Source organism: Schistocerca nitens, chromosome 1 (assembly GCF_023898315.1).
Source record: "Schistocerca nitens isolate TAMUIC-IGC-003100 chromosome 1, iqSchNite1.1, whole genome shotgun sequence".
NCBI classification, from domain to species: Eukaryota; Metazoa; Arthropoda; class Insecta; order Orthoptera; family Acrididae; genus Schistocerca; species Schistocerca nitens.
In genome coordinates, this window is record NC_064614.1 from 249503958 (window position 1) to 249529937 (window position 25980).

The following is a 25980-nucleotide window of genomic DNA, read 5'->3' on the forward strand; positions in this document are numbered from 1 at the left end:
TCCCAGCAAATTAGGGACACTGTTGCTCCTGGGGTATCGGCGAGGACCATTCGCAACGGTCTCCATTAAGCTGGGCTACGGTCCCGCACACCGTTAGGCCGTCTTCCGCTCACGCCCCAACATCGTGCAGCCCGCCTCCAGTGGTGTCGCGACAGGCGTGAATGGAGGGACGAATGGAGACGTGTCGTCTTCAGCGATGAGAGTCGCTTCTGCCTTGGTGCCAATGATGGTCGTATGCGTGTTTGGCGCCGTGCAGGTGAGCGCCACAATCAGGACTGCATACGACCGAGGCACACAGGGCCAACACCCGGCATCATGGTGTGGGGAGCGATCTCCTACACTGGCCGTACACCACTGGTGATCGTCGACGGGACACTGAATAGTGCACGGTACATCCAAACCGTCATCGAACCCATCGTTCTACCATTCCTAGACCGGCAAGGGAACTTGCTGTTCCAACAGGACAATGCACGTCCGCATGTATCCCGTGCCACCCAACGTGCTCTAGAAGGTGTAAGTCAACTACCCTGGCCAGCAAGATCTCCGGATCTGTCCCCCATTGAGCATGTTTGGGACTGGATGAAGCGTCGTCTCACGCGGTCTGCACGTCCAGCACGAACGCTGGTCCAACTGAGGCGCCAGGTGGAAATGGCATGGCAAGCCGTTCCACAGGACTACATCCAGCATCTCTACGATCGTCTCCATGGGAGAATAGCAGCCTGCATTGCTGCGAAAGGTGGATATACACTGTACTAGTGCCGACATTGTGCATGCTCTGTTGCCTGTGTCTATGTGCCTGTGGTTCTGTCAGTGTGATCATGTGATGTATCTGACCCCAGGAATGTGTCAATAAAGTTTCCCCTTCCTGGGACAATGAATTCACGGTGTTCTTATTTCAATTTCCAGGAGTGTAGTACACTACTGGCCATTAAAATTGCTACACCACGAAGATAACGTGCTACAGACGTGAAATTGAACCAACCGGAAGAAGATGCTGTGATGTGCAAATGATTAGCTTTTCAGAGCATTCACACAAGGTTGGCGCCGGTGGCGACACCTACAACGTGCTGACATGAGGAAAGTTTCCAACCGATTTCTCATACACAAACAGCAGTTGACCGGCGGTGCCTGGTGAAACGTTGTTGTGATGCCTCGTGTAAGGAGGAGAAATGCGTACTATCACGTTTCCGACTTTGATAAAGGTCGGATTGTAGCCTATTGCGATCGCGGTTTATCGTATCGTGACATTGCTGCTCGCGTTGGTCGAGATCCAATGACTGTTAGCAGAATATGGAATCGGTGGGTTCAGGTGGGTAATACGGAACGCCTTGCTGGATCGCAACGACCTCGGATCACTGTCGAGATGACAGGCATCTTATCCGCATGGCTGTAACGGATCGTCCAGCCACGTCCCGATCCCTGAGACAACAGATGGGGACGTCTCGAAGACGACAACCATCTGCACAAACAGTTAGGCGACGTTTGCAGCAGCATGGACTATCAGCTCGGAGACCATGGCTGCGGTTACCCTTGACGCTGCGTCACAGACAGGAGCGCCTGCGATGGTGTACTCAACGACGAATCTGGGTGAACAAATGGCAAAACTTCATTTTTTCGGATGAATCCAGGTTCTGTTTACAGCATCATGATGGTCGCATCCGTGTTTGGCGACATCGCGTCGAACGCACATTGGAAGCGTGTATTCGGCATCGCCATACTGGCGTATCACCCGGCGTGATGGTATGGGGTGCCATTGGTTACACGTCTCGGTCACCTCTTGTTGGCGTTGACGGAACTTTTAACAGTGGACGTTACATTTCAGATGTGTTACGACCCCTTCATTCGATCCCTGCGAAACCCTACATTTCAGCAGGATAATGCACGACTGCATGTTGCAGGTCCTGTACGGTCCTTTCTGGATACAGAAAATGTTCGACTGCTACCCTGGCCAGCACATTCTCCAGATCTCTCACCAATTGAAAACGTCTGGGCAATGGTGGCCGAGCAACTGGCTCGTCACAATAGGCCAGTAACTACTCTTGATGAACTGTGGTATCGTGTTGAAGATGCATGGGCAGCTGTACCTGTACACACCATCCAAGCTCTGTTTGACTCAATACCCATGCGTATCAAGGCCGTTATTACGGCCAGAGGTGGTTGTTCTGGGTACTGATTTCTCAGGATCTATGCACCCAAATTGCGTGAATCTGTAATCACATGTCAGTTGTAGTATAATATATTTGTCCAATGAATACCCGTTTATCATCTGCATTTCTTCTTGGTGTAGCAATTTTAATGGCCAGTAGTGTAATAAAGCTTTTTAGTAGGTACTCTGAATTCTCACTAGGGGCAGCTGCTTAGACTATCCCTGACGTCACCTCAGGCGCCGCTGCCTCCACATATCGCGTCACGTACCTTTCGGTAGCCGGAAAAAAATCGGACTTCTTCGGTAAAACAGAACTCAGCACCCGCTCGCCGACCTTTGGGATCCTTCAACACCGTAGGGACGTTACAACAAGAAGTACACTGTCGAACGTGAGCGTGCCTTATAGGAAACAGATGTGTAAAACAAACGCACTGTTGCCACAACAGCGCCGGATTTCAGTCGTAGACCAAGGGAAAGGTTTCCCAGTGTGGCCAATGTTTCAGAGCTAACTCTGGCTTCTTTTTAATGACATTTACCTGGCAAATGAGTGAATTAGCAGGGGTCTGGAAGCATGACCTTTTTCACGATCATTTGATTTCTTTTCTAGTTTTCTTTTCACTGAAAAACATTAAAATCCATGTTGATTAAAGAAAAATTATTTGTCACGAACTAAAATTTCGAAACACGCTTCACTATTCCATGAAAATGTGGTATTAGATTGAATTAAAAAGCATAACAAAGCAAACTAAAGCTGTGCTGGTGTATGTTCAAGGTTAGTCAGCATATCCAAGAGCAAAAACATAACTCCAAAACGTAAAAACAGTTGAGAGCCTTTCTGAAAAGGCTTTTGCTGTCATGAGCAGAGATTTGTAACTAAACAGTAACGAAGAAAGCTGTTTCAAGCAAATCGTACTTTGATGTATTCGGGGTGAATCAGTAGTATGCAGGATAAATCAGAAGTCATGCTCTTCACTGTTGCAATAAACAATGCGCTGGCGCCTAAACTGACGAGCGGAACAGTGAAGTTATATTCATTGTATTAGTTTGCCAAGTGTAAGAATAATGTAATATTACAGTGCAGATGTTGCGAAGTTTGCCCTGAAAGTACCTAGCAAAAAGTTATTTATATTTTTATTGTGAGAAAAAGGATGTTCAGCGAAAGAAACTGGCATGAAGATGTTTTTTTAAATACATTTTCGGATCAAAATATCGAGGTTTTAAAAATGTGCTGATATTTTATAAGCATATCATAGAAATAAAATCTCTAATTGTTATATCTGCATTTGAAGTTAGTTAGTTGGTTGCGTGTTCCATTGATCGATGATCGCACGGTACGGTAGCCATTATTATGCGGAAAGTGTCAAGTGCACAAGCAATGCACTATTATTTAACCCATTCCCTTAAATGGCACAAAATGCATATACTATATTTATAGATTTATTTATTCCTATTCAAGAATTCGTCTATGGTATAGAAGGAGTTGTCAAGGAGATATGATTTCAATTTCTTTTTGAAGCTATTACTACTGTCTGCCAAACATTTTATTTCATCTGGTAATTTGTCGAACATTTTTATAGCAGCATATTTTACCCCTTTCTGTGCCAAAGACAGGTTGAGTAAAGAATAGTGTAAGTCTTTCTTTTTTCTGGTATTATAATCATGTTACTGAGAACAAATTTCGTTAGTGAGTAAATGTACTGTGAGGCTGTTGTAAGAATTCTCAATCTTTTAAAAATATGCCTTTTGTTTTAAGCTGGATTACACATCTGATACGAGTAAATCTGAGTAGATTACTTTTAGATAACTCAATTCCAAAGTTTAAAAAAATCAGAATAATATCGGCGTTCATTACTTTTTGGCTTCTTTGTGTATAAAAAGGGATCAAATTGTTCTTCAGTTGGAGTTATCTAACAATATCTACCTCATTACATTTTCGTATACGGCTCTCCCCTTTAAATACCTTACACAATAAAATTATTGCAAAATAAAACTTCACAATAATGACTTTGTTTTATTTCAGCTTTCTCTGAGTTTTTCGTAGACACATTTAGCTTACACTTATCGGGCAGAACATTACGACCACCAACCTGTTATCGATATAAACCCGCTAGGCGATAGTAACGTCACCTGGCGAAGAATGACTGCTAGTCGGACACACGCACTGTGCATGTTGTATCAGTGAGCGTGCTGTACTTATGTAGAATGGGGTAGGCACACGATCGAGTTTGACCGAGGGCGAACAGTGATGGCCCGGAGGTTCAGCACAAGCATTTTAGAATTTGCACGACTTGTCAGGTGTTCAAGGAGCACTGTGATGAGACTATTCAACACGTGGCGAAACCAAGCTGGAACCAAGTCGAGACGTCGAGGGACTGGGCAGCTACCCCTCATAACAGATTTCGGACATCACAGGCTGGACAGACTGGTAAAACAGGGCGGGCGTGAACTGTGGCTAAAATAACGTCAGAATTTTATGCTGGGCAGAATACAAATGTGTCTGAACACGCAGTGCACCAAACACTCCTAACGATATGCCTCCGCAGCCGACGACCTAAGCATGTGCCAATTTAACACATCGGCAACTGCGACTGACCTCCCGCCGGAGGTTCGAGTCCTCCCTCGGGTATGAGTGTGTGTGTGTTGTTCTTAGCATAGGTTAGTTTAAGTAGTGTGTAAGTCTAGGGACCGATAACCTCTGTAGTTTGGTCCCTTAAGAACTCACACGCATTTGAAATTTTATTTTTACTCGACTGAAATGGCCACGAGGCTATCGGCACTGGACGTTGGCGCAGTGGCAGAGCGTTGCATGGTCTGATGAATCCCGCTACCTTCATCATCATCCCGATGGGAGTGCACGGATCCGTCGTCTTCCAGGGAAACTGCTCCTTGATACCAATACTGGGATGGAGACAAGCTGGTGGCGGCTCTATTGTGCTCTGGAGAACATTCACTTGAGCATACATGAGTTCAAGGCACCATTACGGCCAAGGAGTATCGTACACTGGTTGCAGACTACATGTTACATGGCCAGGAGTGTGAAAATGGAGTGATTTGAGGAACACAGTGACAAGTTCCAACTGATGTACTGCTCCCCCTGCCCGCCCCCCCCCCCCCCCCCAACTCGCCCCAAAGGTGGACGTAATGGCTATTCGGTAGGAGGTCAAAATGTTCTGGCTTGTTAGTGTATTTCGTTTTGGAGAGTTGGTAACATTGAAGGAAGGGGTCTCCTCGTAGGCAGAAGATAATAACTTGAGGGGTAACATAATTCATGTATCTCGCCCTATTAACTCTTAAAACATCTTTCTTTCCTTTTTGATCGGTTTTTGGGTCTCTCCTGTGTCTGTGCTTTTCACAGGAGACAATTTCGTCACTGCCTCGATACGACGGAGCTCTCTGGTCAACCTACAGGTGAAGTTTTCTGGAAGCTCGTGCTAGAGTGTGTACGTGTGTGTCTACAGCGAGGGCGACGGTGCATGGCGTGCGACTGGTGGGCGACGCCATCTCTCTAGCAGTGGGGGTTCTGTGGGTGCTGTTCACTGCGCTGCTTCGGACGCTGCTGCCCCCGCCACTACCCAAGAGCATCGCTGGCGAGGTCGCGCTGGTGAGTGTCCGTCCACATACGTGCCTGTTACATGGGCGTCTGCAAGGTGGGGCATTGGGAAATGGGTGTAGAAATTCCAAAGAATTTATAGCAATGAATCTCTGCGACTCTGTAGTCCGATTAAAATTACTTCATAGTTAATTCACGAGCTGGGGTGGTTTCCTCCAATCAGAGCGCTCAATGTCACGCCTGAACCGTTCGCCGTTGCCAGACTACCACAAGAATTGGTCAGTTCACGTTGTCCGGCTTTATTTCTTGTTGTATTTGGACTCTGAATCGTGAATATGGTCCTTTAATATTATATTTCGTCACACATGGTAACAGCACACACACACACACACACACAAAATTATGCTAACGATATACACCTTTTTCATACATAGGACTAATAAAACACTACTGGATCCTTCCCCACTAGACGCGATTAAGCGCCACATATACACTTATTTTAATCACAGAGATCGGCTTACATTGTAAACGTTTCGCACGACATTCTCAATGGAGAGAAGTCTTCCGAAGTAAGAGTGATTTCATGTGTGCCGCAGGGGAGTGTCGTAGGACCGTTGCTATTCACAATATACATAAATGACCTTGTGGATAACATCGGAAGTTCACTGAGGCTTTTTGCGGATGATGCTGTGATATATCGAGAGGTTGTAACAATGGTAAATTGTACTGAAATGCCTGAGGATCTGCAGCGAATTGACGCATGGTGCAGGGAATGGCAATTGAATCTCAATGTAGACAAGTGAAATGTGCTGCGTATACATAGAAAGAGAGATCCCTTATCATTTAGCTACAATATAGCAGGTCAGCAACTGGAAGCAGTTAATTCCATAAATTATCTGGGAGTACGCATTAGGAGTGATTTAAAATGGAGTGATCATATAAAGTTGATCGTCGGTAAAGCAGATGCCAGACTGAGACTCATTGGAAGAACCCTTAGGAAATGCAATCGGAAAACAAAGGAAGTAGGTCGCAGTACACTTGTTCGCCCACTGCTTGAATACTGCTCACCAGTGTGTGATCCGTACCACACAGGGTTGATAGAAGAGATAGCGTTACGGAGATGATAGATAAACTCCAGTGGAAGACTGCAGGAGAGACGTTCAGTAGCACGGTACGGGCTTTTGTTGAAGTTTCGAGAACATACCTTCACCGAGGAGTCAAGCAGTGTATTGCTCCCTCCTACCATGAGGATAAAATGAGAGAGATTAGAGCCCACACAGAGACATACCGCCGGCCGGAGTGGCCGCGCGGTTCTGGGCACTACAGTCTGGAACCGAGCGACCGCTACGGTCGCAGGTTCGAATCCCGCCTCGGGCATGGATGTGTGTGATGTCCTTAGGTTAGTTAGGTTTAATTAGTTCTAAGTTCTAGGCGACTGATGACCTCAGAAGTTAAGTCGCATAGTGCTCAGAGCCATTTGAACCATTTTGAGACATACCGACAATCCTTCTTTCCACGAACAATACGAGACTGGAATAGAATGGAGAACAGATTGAGGTACTCAAGGTACCCTACGCCACACGCCGTCAGGTGGCTTGCGGAGTATGGATGTAGATGTAGATGAAGCCTAACTCTTTAAGGCTGCAAATCATCGTTGCTACTTGAATATCAGAATCGTAAATGTAACAACTTTAGGCAACATAGTCTTGCAGTGGTTAGCAGATTAACGTGCTGTGCAGAAGGTCGTAGTATCGAAACTCGCGAAACACTGCGAAAATTACTTTATTTCTAAATCGAATCAAAAGATTTCTCAAAAATGACTCAAATGGCTCTGAGCACTATGGGACTTAACTTCTGAGGTCATCAGTCCCCTAGAACGTAGAACTACTTAAACCTAACTAATCTAAGGACATCACACACATCCATGCCTGAGGCAGGATTCGAACCTGCGACCGTAGCGGTCTCGCGGTTCCAGACTGTAGCGCCTAGAACCGCTCGGCGACCCCGCCTGGCTCAAAAGATTTCTATTATTATTTTCATTGAATTAATTGATTTAAATGTATATTTTTAATTTCTAATTTTTGTGGCGTCATATTCAGTACCATATTAACTTTTTTATTTGCCCTTATTTTTCTTCTTATCATTCTTTTCTCATTTGGAATCTGCCAGTTTCATCTATAATCTATAACCAAGTGTCAACCAGTGTTGCCATCTGTTTTTCGACCATGTCCCTACACAACATGTGATAAGTTGAAAGGTGGCTACACTGAGCCACAGCGCCAGAGATCGCGCTAGAGAGTATTGTTCCGCCGCCTCCACTGGCAGTGATTATTGAGATGTCGTAGTGGGCAGTGATTATTGAGAACTCGTAGTGGGCAGTGCTTTGGGAGAACTCGTGGTAGTCAGTGCTGAGATGTCGTAGTGAGGAGTGTTTGTTGAGATGAGCTAGTAGGCAGTACTTGCTGAGATGTGATACTGAAAAGTTCTTGTTGAGATGTGATAGCAGCGAGTCGGTGTGGAGAGATTGTAATGTCTAGAGTGCTTTTCATCAATATAAATTAAGGTAACAAACTACTTTTCTTTTCTTTCTCATTATTTCAATGTCCTGAATAATGCGTCATTACAGGTTCAGTCAACAAAGCATCTGGCTTGTGTTCTTGTATTAGAGTGTAATTCTGGTTTTCTTGAGTAATTATGGTATTTCTATTTTCTTTAATTAATTCAGTATAAATGATATTTAAAATTTCTTGTGTTGTTGAAGAAGAACCGTGCCAGATGCGTACGTTGAGTCATACTTCCACACACAGAACAGTTATACTTGTGCTTTGGTTTCGTAGGTTTTATAGTTGCTGGGGACTTAATTAATTAATTGTGTTAATGAAAATTTCCATTTCATTCTTTGTTATTGTTCTATGCAGTCAGATAGCGTAATAATACTAGTCAGGGCCAACCGTTACGAGACTTCGTAACCGGACAGACAGCTACTAAAGCAAAAAAAAAAAAAATTATTTGCATTCTATTTTAATTAAGCCCCCATGCAAAGTCCCTACCTTCACCTTGAAAGTCCCTACGGGTGCCAAAGTTTTTAGACTGACGTCTCTTATGAGCTCACCTACGTGATCTATTGTTGACAAGGATACTGAGTCCTCAGCAAATGCTGTCACCAGTTTTATTTCAGCAGCTCTGGTGCCCTCTTCGAGCTTAACCCTTAGCTGCTATGGATGTTGACAAGAACACAGTTACTATGGAGGGATCTCTCAGATCGCCTTTGTTTTGTTGAATATATATTTTCATTACTTCCTGTTGTTCTCTACACTGCTTGGAAACAGACTTTATGGAGATTTGCATTTTGAGAACAATGCAGAATTTAAAGTACTTTGAAAACCGCAGCAAAATTTGCAGTTTATTTTTATTTTATGTATTACTGAAATAACAGCACATAGTTACCTGTTTAATCACTCACAGATTATTATCAGGGAGATAATATTACAGATTCGCAACATACCTGTACGGAAAAACACATTTCAGTTACGACAAATTGTATCTGGAATGAGCTTTGAGTTTACTACACGACGTTTCAGCCTTATAGCCACCCAATAATTCCATCAACGGAGAAATTTCCCCGAATTTTTATTTTAACAATCAAGAAGAAAGCAATTACTTTATGTATTCTCCTGTGAGGCCCTGAATGAAATTATAATTGCTTTCAGCCTGCATGCATTTCACGCAGACCCCTATACTTCTACCAAATCGGAACACCACACTGTTGACACTGATATCCTGTTTTCTACTACGAACAAGGACAACAGAAGGCTGATGTGTTTTGTTTTTCAAAAAATTGTTTTTGTATTTGAGGCTGATACATCCAAAACAGCAAGTTTCTCCGGGATTTTTGGGAAGCTGCAAGACAGTGTTGAGTAGGCTTATTCTTATGTTAGCGACTTCTGTTTTCTCCGCCGAAAACATTTGTCTGTTCTTACCGAAGGAGTATGCTTCTAAATCCTCATCATCTGTCACATCTTCATCACTTTTAGTTTTCTTCTCCGAATTAGTATCGTGATCACTAAATTCTACTGACTGGATTTGTCTCTAGGCAACGGACGTATTTGTATACAAGCAATAATTAAGTAAGTAAACAAAACACTGCCGTCGTCAGATGAGTCTGGCGGAAGCGGCTGTCTCCGAGTTGAAGTTTTCGCAGTACAACTTCGACATGATCCCATCTGAAAAGCCCAGTGTTTGCACAGTCTCGGATATGAAGTGTTTCATAAGTCAAGGAGCCACGTTCCGGCTGCGATGAAGTATTCTTATATCACGTCGTACTCCAACTGCGCTTGTACCTACGGCAATGGTCCGTACAAACTCTGGCGACAGCTGATTCATGTGACATGTCGAACTGTTCCATTTCCCCTGTCCATAATGCCACTTTTTCTCCAATGCATTAGGTATCTGTAATTTACTTACTCGCCACCCGAAACAGTCATATTGTTTGAACTCATTGAGTACCCCAGAAATTTTCAGACAATCGTTTCAGGGAACCTGATTCAGAGTCGTGCTGAAATGAGATACAGGCTTTAAGTTATTCCTCTCTTTAACAGAGCGCTTAAAATTATTTGGCACTCATTATACTGTGCTGTTTGAGACTTCCCCGACGTAATAACTGCTTCACATCGGATAATGTTGTGAAAGCTGCACAGTATTTCAACGAGACAGCTGCTCGTCATCTTCATGTGTTTAACTTTCGTGTTACTGCCGTTGTTCGTCAGTATATGCCCTGGATACCTAGGAAAGCGCAGGCGCCAAGGGGTGAGGTTATAGTGTCATCGTGGACGAATCATTGAGGCCTTCGACTTCCAGAGCCGTCTGCCAGAGAAACAGACCATGGTCTCCGTATGCACGACACGGAAAAGTCACTGCCGCAAATCAAGGCCCGGCGCTCGAGAGTACAGTGTTGGGGCCTAGTTTAAGTGTTCAGACTTAATACCACCATTGCTGGTTGCCATGCCTCGTAAGTTGAAATGCCGTGTCTCTATTGATCAGGTCGTTGATTGTAGGTATTTCGACAGCTCCTTTACTGTGGTGTCCCAGTACGTGAAGATGAACGAAAGGATCTTTGTCTCTCCGTAGTTCATGCTATGTATGTCCCGTGTCAAGACAGTGTTCGGTAACAGCAGACTTTTCTGGCTGACCTGATCTCGTGTGATGTCTATGTTCAGCGCATTTACCTGTAACAGAGCCATATGTCTCGTCATCGTACGATTTTCCACCTGGCACTTGATATATACGAGGCGTGTTTTTTAAGTAAGATCCGTTTTATTGTAGACACTAGTAGTTCGCGCACATACCGCAACGAGCGCGTGCGTCGTGTCCCAGCATACCTTGGGAACAACTGTGCTCAGTTTCAGCTCTGTAGCTAACCTGTACGGTTCTGTTCTGTGCTTTCAAAATGTTTTAAGACTATCAATTCGCCCGCCGCGTGTGAGGTTCGCTCAGTGATACGGTTTTCCTCAGCAAGTAATATGTCTGCTGAAGAAATTCATCGACAGATTTGCGAAGTGTATGGTGATACTGTTATGAGTGAAAGCAAAGTGCGTAAGTGGGTACGAGAATTCAAAGATTCCCGTGACAACGTCCATGATGAGGACCGCTCCTGTGGCCCTTCTTTGATTACAGACGATTTGGTGGCTTCAGTTGAAGCGATGATTCGTGAGAACAGGCGCTTCACAATAACAGGTCTCTCAAACGAATTTCCTGAAGTGTCGAGATCAGTGCTTTACAACATTGTTTCTGAACATATAAAGTTTAGGAAACTGTGCTCCCGTTGGGTCCTGAATCTCCTAACAGTGGACCACAAAATCGAAAGGTTTGAGTGCGCGATGGAGTTGTTATCACGAAGAAGTTGACGGCTTCTTGAGTCAGATCGTAACTGGAGACGAAACATGGGTTTCGCATATCACGCCCAAATCGAAGCAACAGAGCATGGAATGGAGACACACACACTCGCCTGTAAAGGCGAAGGCCAAACAAACTCTGTCCCACCGCAGAATCATGGCTTCGGTGTTTTGGGATACGCATGGTGTTTTGTTGGTCGACTTCATGCAACGAGGAACCACTATCAATGCAGAAGCATGCCAAACCCTGAGAAAGCTACGCAGAGCGATTCAAAACAAAAGGCGCAGCATTCTGACAAAGGGAATTGTTCTTCTCCATGACAATGCAATGTCAGACCCGTGATTTATTGGACAGTTCTGGCTCGGAAGTTTTAGACCACCCACCCTACAGTCCTGATATTGCGCTGAGCGATTACTAATGGTTTCTCCACCTCAAACAACAACTCAGTGGCAACCGTTACAATGATGACGACCACGTGAAAACGGCAGTGAACTCTTGGTTATCGGAGCTGGCGGCAAGTTTTTATGAAGAGGGTATTTTAAAATTGGTTGAGAGGTATGAAACGTGTTTGAACAAATATGGAACTATGATGAAAAATAGAGCGAAGTATGTACTTTCTGAAAATAAATTTGCTTTTTTGAAATAACCTTTCACTGTGTACTTACGTTCAAATGGACCTTAGTTAAAAAACACACCTGGTCTCCTTAGACCCAGGTTGTCTACCAGGAACTAACATCCCATGCCAGTGTGGTAAATCGTACATTTGCTAGATGTGTCGCACTGTTAAAGATAGATGCAATGAACACCAACATCATACCAGATTAGATAAGCGACAAAAGTCTGCTGTTGCTGAACACTGTTGTGACATATGATATATCATGAACTACGGAGAGACAAAGAGCCTTTCGTCCGCCTCCAAGTACTGGGATTCCATCATTAAGGAAGCAGTCAAAATACGTATAAACAACGACCTTATCAGCAGATACACGGAATTTCAACTTAGTAAGACATGGGAACCGGCATTGGCGGTGTTAAGGTATCGTCAGGCGCAGACGAATCAACCTAGTGATCTAGTGAGTTAACACAGACGGGGCGCGAAAACTCTGCTCAAACGTGCTGGGCCGTTTTTCTGGCAGTGGGCTTTGGCTGTTGAAGTCCTCAATTATTCGAGTACTATGACGTTGAAGCCTCGCCCGTAGGTGTCTGTGCTTCTTTACCGAACCAGCACATATACTGGCGAGCAGCTGCTGCGGCACGTTGGTAAGGGTGTAAAGATGACGAGCAGCTGTCTCGTTGAAACGCCGTGCAGCTTTCACAAAATTATCCGACGCGACGCCCATGAATCACTGAAGCAGTCATAATGCTGTTTAAGACTTCTCAATGACAGCACGAAGTAATGGAGCTATTAAAAAAATACTATTTGTGACGCTTTCTACTATTTTCCTATTTAGAGTGCTATTAAAATGTCATTTTAGGAGCCCTGAAGTGATACCAGACAACGATTCAATAAGCGTTTGGGATTTTGCACTGTGTGCTACAAACGATGGATCCGTGATCACGCCTGGGATTTTCAGACGCTGGCCACCTGCTTCAATTTTAGCGACTGGGATATATGTACGGTTAAGACAACGTCTGCAGAATCAGCAAACGTATAATTTATGTTAGTAGATCTCATTTTGAGCAGACTGGCCCTGGTACTTCTAGATATAGAAGTGAGCTACGATGACGGTGTGGTCTCTTATTAGTTTCGTTAAGGGGTAGGAAACGAAGAAGCACAATTTTCCACAGTTAATTTTCCCTCTGCAGTGGAGTGTGCGATGTTTTGAAACTTCCTGATAGAAAACTATGTGCCGGACTGTGACTCAGGCCTGTGACCGTGGCATTTCGCAGGCAAGTGCTTTGTCTACCGACGTAGCCATCCATGCACGACTCATTGCCTGCCCTCACAGCTTTACTTCCGTCGGTACCACTTTCCCACCTTCCAAACTTCTCGGTAAGTCTCCTGCGGGACTAGCAATCCTAGAAGAAAGAACTCTGGGGGTTACTGCTAAGCGACAGACCGTTTTTGAATTATTAGGTCATTTAAACCATCACATACACTGAGGTGAAAAAAGTCATGGGATACCGCCTAATACCGTGTCGGCCCTCCTTTTTCTTGGCGTAATGCAGCAACTAGACGTGCCAAGGCCACAACAAGTCATTGGAAGTCCCCTGTAGAAATATTCAGCCTCTATAGCCGTCCATAATTGACAAAGTGTTACCCATGTTGTGCACGAATTGACCTCCCAATTACCTCCCATAAATGTACAATGGGATTCACCTCAGGCCATCTGGATGGCCAAATCATTCGCTCAAATTGTCAAGGTTGATTGTTGGTAAGCCTCTGTATTAGCTCTAATTTCTCGAATTTCCTCATCGTGGTCATTTCACTAGATGTATGTACACTCTCCAAAATTTCAACAGCAAACCTCTCCGTGATGAACAACGCTTCTCTTGTATCATCTACCACTGGCGTTTGTTGAGCATCTCTGAAACGCTCTGTAGCGACCATGCGATCCGGTCACGAAACGCGCCATTATTCGTTGGATCTTCTCTATCCACCAAACGAAGTCAGCACAGGCATTTGACTGCAGGGGAACAGCAACCATTAGAAATTAAAATTACAGAGCAGCCAAAAATCACATGTAACGTTTTCTTCATTTTTACTTGTTTCACTCGATCACTGTGAGTGTCTTCAGAAATTACGTTGCCGAGAGCCACACATTACATTAAATTACTTATGCTACAATGGAAATGTAAATAATTCCTAAATTAACAGATTTAAATAGTAAAATTACATATGAAGCTAGTTTAGATCAGCCCTTGCACTATATTTTGACAATTCCGCTTTTACAAAGTAGGTCAAACAACCCATTTTGTTACAGGACCCTTCCTGACGTTTGACTTAAGTGATGTAGGGATATCACAAAAAACTTAAATCTGGAGAGCTGGATAGAGATTTGAAACCACATCTTCCTAGATACAAGTCCAGTGTCGTACCTTTGGATCACTTCATTCTGTTTCAGGGATCTGGACCGCATCAAGCTATACATCAACAGAAACACAAACAACATTTTTTCATCCGAAGGTATTTGGGTCTACCATCGACTGGTATTTCAGCATTACCTTCAACCACGTTAGAAACGCTACAGGGGGACACCAACTCAACACAGGACATCAGTAGATTTAGGTGCACTCGCTTCATGCTAACAGAAATGAAATTAATATTAAAGTTGCAACAAATAATAAGTCTCCGGACTGTTGCCTATAGTGACAAACGTCCTTTCCAACTGAGCTATCAATGCAGCTTCACGTACGCCAGTGCCTGACTCCTACGTTCTAATCCCATTCATTTCTAGAGTGTAAGTCCATCAAGATGTGTGGAAGGGCTCCTTTTAAATTTCTAGAATAGAAGAAAGGTATCAAGAGAAATGAAGATGCTAAAGTGGGTCAATGGTAAGAGCTTTGTCCTCGAAAGTCAAGGACGGATTTTTAACTCCCGGTCTGTCACACAGCTGAAATCTGTCAGGAAGTTTCACAACAGTTCGAACTCTACGGAAGAATGAAAAATGGAGTATTTTGAATGAGTTTCAGTATTGCATAACTTTCCAAGCATTTTCTCTCTAATTCCTTGATGAAACTTTAGATATGTTGTTGCTGATTTCTAAACTGCAAGGACTAATAGTAATAGTAGATCCACTGTTGAGGCGCAGAATTTAAAAACCTGTTCAACAGAAAACTCACAAACGTGTGGGATCTGGGACTTGATATCTACACTCCTGGAAATTGAAATAAGAACACCGTGAATTCATTGTCCCAGGAAGGGGAAACTTTATTGACACATTCCTGGGGTCAGATACATCACATGATCACACTGACAGAACCACAGGCACATAGACACAGGCAACAGAGCATGCACAATGTCGGCACTAGTACAGTGTATATCCACCTTTCGCAGCAATGCAGGCTGCTATTCTCCCATGGAGACGATCGTAGAGATGCTGGATGTAGTCCTGTGGAACGGCTTGCCATGCCATTTCCACCTGGCGCCTCAGTTGGACCAGCGTTCGTGCCGGACGTGCAGACCGCGTGAGACGACGCTTCATCCAGTCCCAAACATGCTTAATGGGGGACAGATCCGGAGATCTTGCTGGCCAGGGTAGTTGACTTACACCTTCTAGAGCACGTTGGGTGGCACGGGATACATGCGGACGTGCATTGCCCTGTTGGAACAGCAAGTTCCCTTGCCGGTCTAGGAATGGTAGAACGATGGGTTCGATGACGGTTTGGATGTACCGTGCACTATTCAGTGTCCCCTCGACGATCACCAGTGGTGTACGGCCAGTGTAGGAGATCGCTCCCCACACCATGATGCCGGGTGTTGGCCCTGTGTGCCTCGGTCGTATGCAGTCCTGATTGTGGCGCTCACCTGCACGGCGCCAAACACGCATACGACCATCATTGGCACCAAGGCAGAAGCGACTCTCATCGCTGAAGACGACACGTCTCCATTCGTCCCTCCATTCACGCCTGTCGCGACACCACTGGAGGCGGGCTGCACGATGTTGGGGCGTGAGCGGAAGACGGCCTAACGGTGTGCGGGACCGTAGCCCAGCTTCATGGAGACGGTTGCGAATGGTCCTCGCCGATACCCCAGGAGCAACAGTGTCCCTAATTTGCTGGGAAGTGGCGGTGCGGTCCCCTACGGCACTGCGTAGGATCCTACGGTCTTGGCGTGCATCCGTGCGTCGCTGCGGTCCGGTCCCAGGTCGACGGGCACGTGCACCTTCCGCCGACCACTGGCGACAACATCGATGTACTGTGGAGACCTCACGCCCCACGTGTTGAGCAATTCGGCGGTACGTCCACCCGGCCTCCCGCATGCCCACTATACGCCCTCGCTCAAAGTCCGTCAACTGCACATACGGTTCACGTCCACGCTGTCGCGGCATGCTACCAGTGTTAAAGACTGCGATGGAGCTCCGTATGCCACGGCAAACTGGCTGACACTGACGGCGGCGGTGCACAAATGCTGCGCAGCTAGCGCCATTCGACGGCCAACACCGCGGTTCCTGGTGTGTCCGCTGTGCCGTGCGTGTGATCATTGCTTGTACAGCCCTCTCGCAGTGTCCGGAGCAAGTATGATGGGTCTGACACACCGGTGTCAATGTGTTCTTTTTTCCATTTCCAGGAGTGTAGTTTCTTATATTCACCCACTTCCTCTTATCTTCTACTCTTTCTACAATTGCTTAATGTTATTAGTTTTTATGTACCTGAGTAACTGGTTTAATTACTCTGTCAGGTAGTGGGAGCAGGACACGGATTGGGCCGCGATGTGGCGCTGCTTCTGGCCACCAGAGGCGCCAACGTCGTCTGCTGGGATTTCGACGCAGCAGCCAATGGCGACACCATCCGGCTGATTCGCGGTGTCAGAGGCAAGGTATACAGGCACAGGTGCAGCGGAGGTTTTTAACTCATTTTGTGCAAGTCCCAACCTACAATAATGGAGTATTAGCTCCTAGCTTATCGTGAAGTTACTGATAAATGCTAAACCACCTAACATGCTCACCAAGCTTGTCTAAGTGGAGTACATTTCCTCACAAAAATACATGAACATGGTAGAATACATTTCTTATATTTTCGTCTACGATTTTATTATTTTGAGCAGTAGACTGCCACTAGTTGTATTTGGTTTTTCAATGTTTTGCTGCAGATCTGAAGATGGTCATCACTGACCGAACAAAGTAGTCTAACATCAAAAAAGTTTTGCGATCGTACACAGAAATAAAATAAAATTTATTCTACACTTTCTGAATCACTGATTTATTCGCGACTGTGTTGCACCTCGTGAAACATGTACATGATAGATGTGTTAATATTCTCCATATCGTGCATCACATAGGAAGGTAGCCCAGTTTTTTACAGTTCTGTACAACCCCCATACTAGTCAATAGGAGCTGCTGACATTTAAGCCCATTTTATACGCTGTGGCTTCATGTCAGTTGCTTGTGTACAAATCAGCCGTCAGCTACGTTGTGAGTGAATCAGCAATGTCAGTGATCAAGTGACTGTGCCAAGTAAGGAGTTCTAAAATTTGAGTTTGCTGCAGACTGCACATGCGCTGGAAAGGGGACTGTCATGCCATCTGCTAACATTGGAAGTTATCCTATGTTATCTAACAGTTAAAAAGTAAACAAGATCTCCTTCTTCTTTTTCTTGCGCCTTTGTTTTGCATCGGCGCAGGGTCAGCACAGCTATTTACGGGTTTGGTGTGGTTAGCGTAAGGTGTGGCCATTTGTCCTTCCTGTCGCCACGCGTTAACTCCCCCCCTCCTTGGATGGAATGTGTCCCCCAAGTTTCTGTGGATGTTGGAGACATCAGCAGCAATTATTAGTCAACCACAGTATTATTACACCTGGGAGTGAAGGTGCCTTGGTTGGTTTATCAGGAATTTTTATCATGGTACTTCATGAGGACACGCTGAACCACTTGACAGTATACACAGAACTGTCTTGAAGTCATTTGATTCCCAGTATGGTGGACTTTCTTTTGTCACGACTGTACTTGTTTACTGTGACGTCACTGCATGTTTCTGATGATGGCCACGGGAGGCCAAATGCAGTAATGTAATGGATCGTTAGTGCAGCAGCAGCAACAACTGTTGCAACAACAGTTACAACAACAGTAGTTGCAACACCAATTTGCTGACAGCAAACGGCAACGTGTGCACCAGCGGTGCAGCCTCCGCCACAAGCCCCATTTGAAGATTTTGATGAGGCCATGGAAGGGAGGTAAAGTTATTTACACTGCATAGAGGTTTACCGGCAGTGAGGTGCTTCACAGAGCCTGTAAATCAGAGCATTCTGTTGCTGTCACATAGTAGTAGTGTGTACAAAATGGTACGGGAATTGTGGCTTATAACAGACCCTTACAGCACTTTCAGAGTTGTGTACATTACTAACACACTGCTGCACTACTGCAAATAAACATGATGGCTGCCCATTTATAGTTCAGTAAACATCGTAATCGTCCCTGGCATTCGTGTGCAGTGTGGATAGCCGACTTGGAAGGGGTTAACATGTAGTTGAGTCCTTTTGAGTCTAAAGTGTCCTTCACTGACTCCCTAATTTGCAATGTTGTGGTGTGGCTGACACCAGACAGGGCAGTACAGACTAAGCCATTAGCATATTTGGATCAGCAAACAGTAGAATTTGACAGTGTTGACTACTGCAGCACAAAACATGTGTTTAGACGATTGGCAGGTGGCGAAAATTAAATTCATTAGTCACACCAGCAGGACGGATCCCCCTTGGAGACTAATCAGGCTTCAGCAATCACATCCTCGAGTCAGTCAGTTGTGCTTAGGAATAGATACATTTTCTGGCACTCGACACCAGTCAGCTACAAAGATGGAGGTCGCAGGGGACTGCTCTCAGTCACTGCTGTGTGAGTCATCCACTGAGTTCACCGCAGGCACAGAACGTCATGTTCCCCTGTACTGGACTCGTCACCATGGGTGTGGCAGTCTTGCCCAGATTGTTGGTCATTATGTGAGAGAAGAAAATACCCCTATTTCTTTGCAACTTTTTGAGCTTGCCATACACCATAAAATTTAGCAGCTTTTTGCAAGAAACAGCAGTGTGCAGCAACATGGAAAAAGATAACTGTGTTCGCAATTGAGGCTGTGAGCATGTCTTGTGTGCCTACAGCCTCACTCAATCCTGGTAGACATAGAGATAACAGTGTGTTATAAGAACTTTCAGTTAGACGCAGAAGCTTCAGCCAGTCTGATCAGTTTAGACAGTCTAGACACTTACCACCAGCTGAGGTGCCCCCCCCCCCCCCCCCCCCTCTTGCAGCACTCTAAGCGCCAGGTACTACGTTATGCTGGGCAGTGGATTCCCTTGTGGCCAAATACAGAAGTGTGGAACAGCAGCTCGTGCTTGTGATTGTCAGTTCACAGTTGGTAGAAAACATTTTCATAGTTGATGCTTTTACTGTTGTTGGGTTTCAAGTTGTCAGTGAAGTTACTTTGCCTCTCAGGTACTACTGTGTAAGATGTCTGGTACTTGGTCCAAACTCCCAGGCAGAGTGGCACAGCATTCACAGCTTTTGGCTGTAATTTTTCCTATGACATGTACTACAGGTCCACATAACAGCATGTGAATGTGGATGCCTTATCTCTCTTGCCAGTGGGTCCTGACATCGCCTTAAGCAGCCAAAAGGACGTCTGTTTTGCACTGGACCAGAACGCTTAAGACACCATCAATGAATTTCCTTTGATAGCACGGGAAGTTAAGGCAGCTATGAACAAGGATTCATTCTTGCATAGAGTAATTTAAGTGGTCCAGCAAGGATGGCCAGAGATTTCTCCCACATGGTCAGACCCATACTCGGGACATATTTCAAACTTCACGATAGGTAATAGATGTCGTACTGCTAGTTATAGAATATCAGAATTGTTGCTTAGTTATTCCACTGTCACTGCAACAATACATTCTGCAGATGTTACATGCTTCGCTTTGGGGGATATCACCCATAAAAACACTGTCCCAGCTGCATGTCTATTGGCTAGCTATTTATTTCGCCTTCGAGCGCATGGAGTATGTCTGTCAGCATGTGCCTGCAACCGCATGATCCCACACAAGGATTTTGTCCACAGTCTATGAAAGAGCATCCATGGGACCAGGTGCACGTGGACTTCACCAGTCCCTGTTTGGAAGCCATGGTGACAGACAACTAGCCTGATTTGTCATATATTGCTCAATGTTCCTCCATGACATTGCACACTACAATTTGGGCCTTAGCTACTATTTCTGCTGCCTAGGGTATGTCGTGCAACCTAGTCTCAGACAATGGTAGGCCGTTCATATCAGAGGATTTTGAAGCTATCTGCACTGAAATGGAATTCAGCACCTGGCCAGCATGCTGTTCTGTTTGGCGTCAACCACAGATATCTCGTAGTTCGTCAGTATGTTCAAGTCATAGTTAAAGAAAACAATCTTTTCAGTATCTAGAGAAGGTGCAGTGCCCAGTTTTTTTGGTATCTAACAGAGCAACTCTAATCAATTAGTGCAGTCTGGGAGCCGGCCGCGGTGGTCTCGCGGTTCTAGGCGCGCAGTCCGGAACCGTGCGACTGCTACGGTCGCAGGTTCGAATCCTGCCTCGGGCATGGATGTGTGTGATGTCCTTAGGTTAGTTAGGTTTAAGTAGAGTTCTAGGGGACTTATGACCACAGCAGTTGAGTCCCATAGTGCTCAGAGCCATTTGAACCATTTTTTTGCAGTCTGGGAAAAGTGCTACATGGCAGTCAACGATGTGGTCTCTTCGACCTATAGCTACCGTGCTGCATGCCCCTGGTCCACAGGCCATGCCAGCAGGTCCGCTGTCTTGGCAAACATGTTCAGGCAGACACCAGGATGGATGCAAGGCATAGTGGTGGGACACCAGGGCCGACAACTTTTTATAATGTCAGTGGGTCAACAGCACCTGAGTTCCCACACATACCTATTATGCTTGCATCAAACTGTGAAGGAGGTGCCACAGCTCAGGCAAACAGGCCAAGCACCAAGCAACAACGGCATTTGTTCCCAGTGTGTGTTTGCCTCTCACCATATAATTTATCCTGCCGCCTGTAGAAACTTGACATCCAGGAAACCTATTTACCTGGGATGATCTGATGGAGGTGGAGTACATCCCTCTTTCGCTGCAGCCAACAGAAAGTGCTTCCTCGTCCTCCAAGTTCTCATCAGTTATCAACCCCCAGACTCTTGTGGAGCATCAGCCTGTCGCCATCCTCAGTGTCGCAGTGGAGAGCACCCAGGTGGAACGATCCAAAACTCCATTGTAAGTGATGTTGCTGTCGCATATAGTGCGCAATGACTTTGGAACCTTAGCTTTTCTGGTGTAGTCTTGCAACTGTGTGGCCAGTCAAATCCTAGCTCTAGAGTTGGTTCTGGTTTACTTCACCCATGCATTTCTGTGTGAATACTTAATGCTGTCACGCTCTCATAGTTCTGTGTTTGTACCTGACCAAGCTTTTGGATTCTGCTCACTGCTTAGACTGAAACTCTGTGTTAGTCCATAGGTACTACGCAGTGTAGTACTACATAGTCATTCTGAGCATTATGCTGTCACACTCTCATAGTTCTGTGTTTGTACCTGACCAAGCTTTTGGATTCTGCTCACTGCTTGGACTGAAACTCTGTGTTCGTTCATAGGTACCATGCGGTGTGGTACTACATAGCCATTCTGAGCATTATTGTGAATGCTATCATCTCGCTATGTGAGGTGTAACAGTAACATAATCAACGAATCAGATATGATAATAAGTTTATTAATCACAAAAACCAAATACATTGTGAATTTTCTTGAGAAAGGTATGTGGTAAACCCTCCCACACCGCCGAAAACTGAAAAAATACGAAAACAGAACAAAAATTACTAAAATATTATCATTTTTACATAGAAACTCGTCCAACAGTACTTCGAAGTCAGCACGTACCACTTCTTTGCTTTATCCTCTGTGCCTTGTTTTCATTATAAGTCTCAAATACAAACGAAACCCTTTTTCTACTTCAATAGGGTTGAGTTTTTCACTGCTGAAAAAATTTTCATTCTTAACTTTTACCTATTTAAATTTTTATCTCTAAATTGTGCGTGCTCTTTCTTTGTCCAAGTATTGTTACGAGTAAATAGAGTTCATTTCTCTCTTCCGCATATTTGGCCTATCTTGTGGGACAGTACTTATTGGAAAAGGTTCAAATCTTAATGCAACCTTCGCAGTGTGTCCTAAAAGGAAAAGTAAATAATAAAATGAAAGCTAGGAAGACACAGATGGCGAATCTGATTCACTTGAGATGTTCTCAGAGTGCACCACAGTTCCTATTTCTGTGCACGTGCAGTGTTTAACATGCACTCCGCCGTCAGGCCACAAGTGGCCCATCGGGACCGTCCGACCGCCGTGTCAGCCTCAGTTAAGGATGCGAATAGGAGGGGCGTGTGGTCAGCACACCACTCTCCCGGTCGTTACGATGGTTTTCTTTGACCGGAGCCGCTACTATTTGGTCGAGTAGCTCCTCAGTTGGCATCACGAGGCTGAGTGCACCCCGAAAAATGGCAACAGTTCATGGCGGCCCGGATGGTCACCCATCCAAGTGCCGGCCACGCCCGACAGCGCTTAACTTCGGTGATCTGACGGTAACCAGTGTATCCACTGCGGCAAGGCCGTTGCCAGTGTTCAACATACTAGAGATTTTAGAGCTCTTCACCTGGCACAATAAATTTACAATTAGCGTCACTGATCAACTCATGGTGTGGTTGACCTTCTCAGCATTTAATTGAAATATTTATGGGAAACCACAGACAATATAAATCAGAATGGTTTAAAAAACTAATGCAACTTCTGTTAGTTTGATCTCGCAAATATAACACCAGTCTGTTTAAAAATAAGCTCTGTGTCATTCACCAGCCATATCTGAATAAACTAACCCAAAGACTACTAAACTGATATACAAACACATTAAGGTGACAAATGTCTTGGGATAACGTTATGCTCATAAACTGATGCCGGTGGTATCGTGTACAGGGTATTAAAGGGCTGTGCATTGGTGGAGCTGTCATTTGTACTCAGCTGATTCATGTGAAAAGGTTTCTAATGTGGTTATGGCCGCTCGAGGGGAATTAACAGACTTTGAACACGAAATGGTTGTTAGAGCAGGACGCATGGGATATTCCATATCGGAAATCGTTAGGGAATTCAGTATTCTGCAGTCCATAGAGTCAAGAGTGTGCCGAGAATACCATGTTCCAGGCATTCCACGGATAATGCAGTGGCCGATCGTTAGATCGAGAGCAGCGACGTTTGCATAGAATTGTCACTGCTAGCAGGCGTGAAGTAACCGCACAAATCAATGGTAGACGTACGATGAACATATTCGTTATGACAGTGTGGCTAAATTTGTCGTTAATAGGCTACAGCAGCAGACGATCGACACGACTGCCTTTGCTAATAGCACCACAACGCCTGCAGCTCCTCTCCTGGCCTCGTGGCCATGTCGGTTGGACTCTAGATGACTGATAAACCCTGACCTGATCAGATGAGTCCCGATTTCAGTTTGTAAGAGTTGATGGTAGAGTTCAAGTTTGGAGCAGACCCCACAAATCCATAGAACCAAGTTGTCAACAAGGCACTGTGCAAGTGAGACCATTTGCAGCCATTCTTGGGCAACATGTTCCCAAACAACGATGGAATTTTTACAGATGACACTGTGCCATGTCACTGGACCACTATTGTTCGCAACTGGTTTGAAGGAAGGTCTGGACATTTCGTGTGAATGGTGTGTCCCATAAAACATTTAGGGGATATAAAATCGAGAAATCGGCTCGAGCACAAAATTCTGCAGCAGCAACACTTTCTCAATTATAGGTGGCTTATAGAGGTAGCACGACTCAGTATTTCCGCAGAGGACTTCCAACGACTTGTTGAGTCCACACCAGGCTGAGTTGCTGCACTATGCTGGCCTAAAGGAGGTCAGACACGATAATAGGAGGTATCCATGACTTACGTCACCAATACTTAACATTATAAAACAGTTACGCATTTTACTGTAGATACATTTCATCTACCATTGATATTCTAGTTTTATGACAGATTTACTTGTTTTAGAGAAAATTCATTAAATCCATTCAGTTTCCTAACAGTCAAAGAATTCGTGGATGAAGTGTAGAGGACGTGGTTTTCAATCTCTTAAATTTTTCCTTGAATTAAATTTTTCCTTCAACCTGTGCAGTATTTGCACCTGTTATGCCACGAAGAGCAACAAAATGTTGCATAGAATATTGTCGACATCCTGCTGTGCTGTAAGGGTCCAGCTATGAAAATAAATTGGACCACAGACTGTCAGTCTGGTTGTTAGACGACAACGAGGATGGTGTCCCTCTGTTTTGGCCATCTCCTGACACGGTTTTGGCCTGGGGCCTCATTGACTAGAGTAGACTTTTCGTCAGTGATGAGGCCTGCTTCGAACTGAGCCCCAATGATCAGTGAAGAAGTGTCCAGACATGCCCCAGGCAATTTCTTTTCATAGCAGTACCCCTTCGGTCATCATCTGTGGGACCATTACAGCATAGTAGTGTGTCAATGATATTCTACGCCCTACTTTGTTGCCCTTCATGGCAAACCATCCTGGGCCTACATTTCTGTAAGATAATGCCTGCCCACACATGGCAAGAGCTTCTGCTGCTTGTCTCCGTGCTTGCCAAAGCCTACCTTGGCGAGCAAGGTCGCCAGATCTCTCTCCAGTTGAGAACGTTTGGACCATTATTGTCAGGGCCCTCCAGCCATCTCGCCATTTTGACGATCTGACGCATCAGTTGGACAGTATATGGCACAATATTCCTCAGATGTCCTCTTGAGGAATATCGTGCCATATACTGTCTGATGGATGCGTTAAATCGTCAAAATCGAGCCAAAATGCCACCCTGAATAGCTGCTTATGTAAGGGGAAGAGGTGAACCAATGCGTTTTTGGCTTGCTCTGTTTATGAAGCTCTTTCTCTTGAGTAAATCATCTCACCTTTCTAAATTGTAATCATTCGTTTGCCTGTACATGTGCACCACATATACTGATTTCCGCCTTCGTGATGTGTGGCCTTTATTTTTCTTAGAGTTTATTTTAATTTTGGAGTAAGATATCATGAGGAATACACTCAAATGCTTTGCTGAATGCAATCAGTGTGTGTGCGCCACAGCCTCTCTCTCTTCAAATGCCAGCTTTATATTTTTTCTTCAAGAAATCCAGAATTGCTGGTTACAAAGCTCATTCAACCTTGAACAACCTTTTATAAAACTTCCTATTGACCGAGCTTGTTGCGGCACGGGGCCTCCTGCTGCTGCAGGCGACGGGGTACGCAGTGGACGCATCGAACCGCGACGAGGTGCAGGTGGCAGCGGCGCGGATGCGGCGCGACGTGGGCGTGGTCACGCTGCTGGTGGGCGGGGCGGGGGCGCTGGCGCCACGCCTACCGCTGCTGCAGCAGTCGCCGGAGCTCATCGAGCGCACCGTGGCCGCCAGCCTCTACTCCCTCTGTTGGGTCAGTCTTCAACATTAGATCACTCGTTCCACATCACTATGGATATATCTATACAGGGTGAACATTAGTAAAACCAACAAACTGCAATGAGGGATTCCTGACTGGAAATGGAGGAAGTTAGTTCCTATGAACATGTGTCAGGAAATGCATCGTTGCCGTGGTAGATGACGCCAATGAAGGAAAGTTCCTCTGATCAAGTGCTGTGTCTGTAGGCCAGAGACGACGATTATGCAGACTGATGGTGCCAGTTCTGATAAAGGT

The 25980-nt window shown here is 45.1% G+C and overlaps 1 protein-coding gene across 1 annotated transcript in view; it reads left to right on the forward strand.

The window, feature by feature from the left end:
* The window catches only part of LOC126241110 (17-beta-hydroxysteroid dehydrogenase 13-like), a gene marked incomplete at its 3' end in the record, with an annotated part of 40613 nt that extends 14999 nt beyond the window's left edge, over window positions 1-25614 (forward strand). Inside the window, exons 2-4 of the mRNA XM_049947983.1 lie at window positions 5605-5747; window positions 16930-17067; window positions 25525-25614. Of these exons, the coding sequence (XP_049803940.1) occupies window positions 5605-5747; window positions 16930-17067; window positions 25525-25614 (371 nt within the window). The remainder of the gene's footprint in view (window positions 1-5604; window positions 5748-16929; window positions 17068-25524) is intronic.
* Between the last annotated feature and the right edge of the window lie 366 nt (window positions 25615-25980).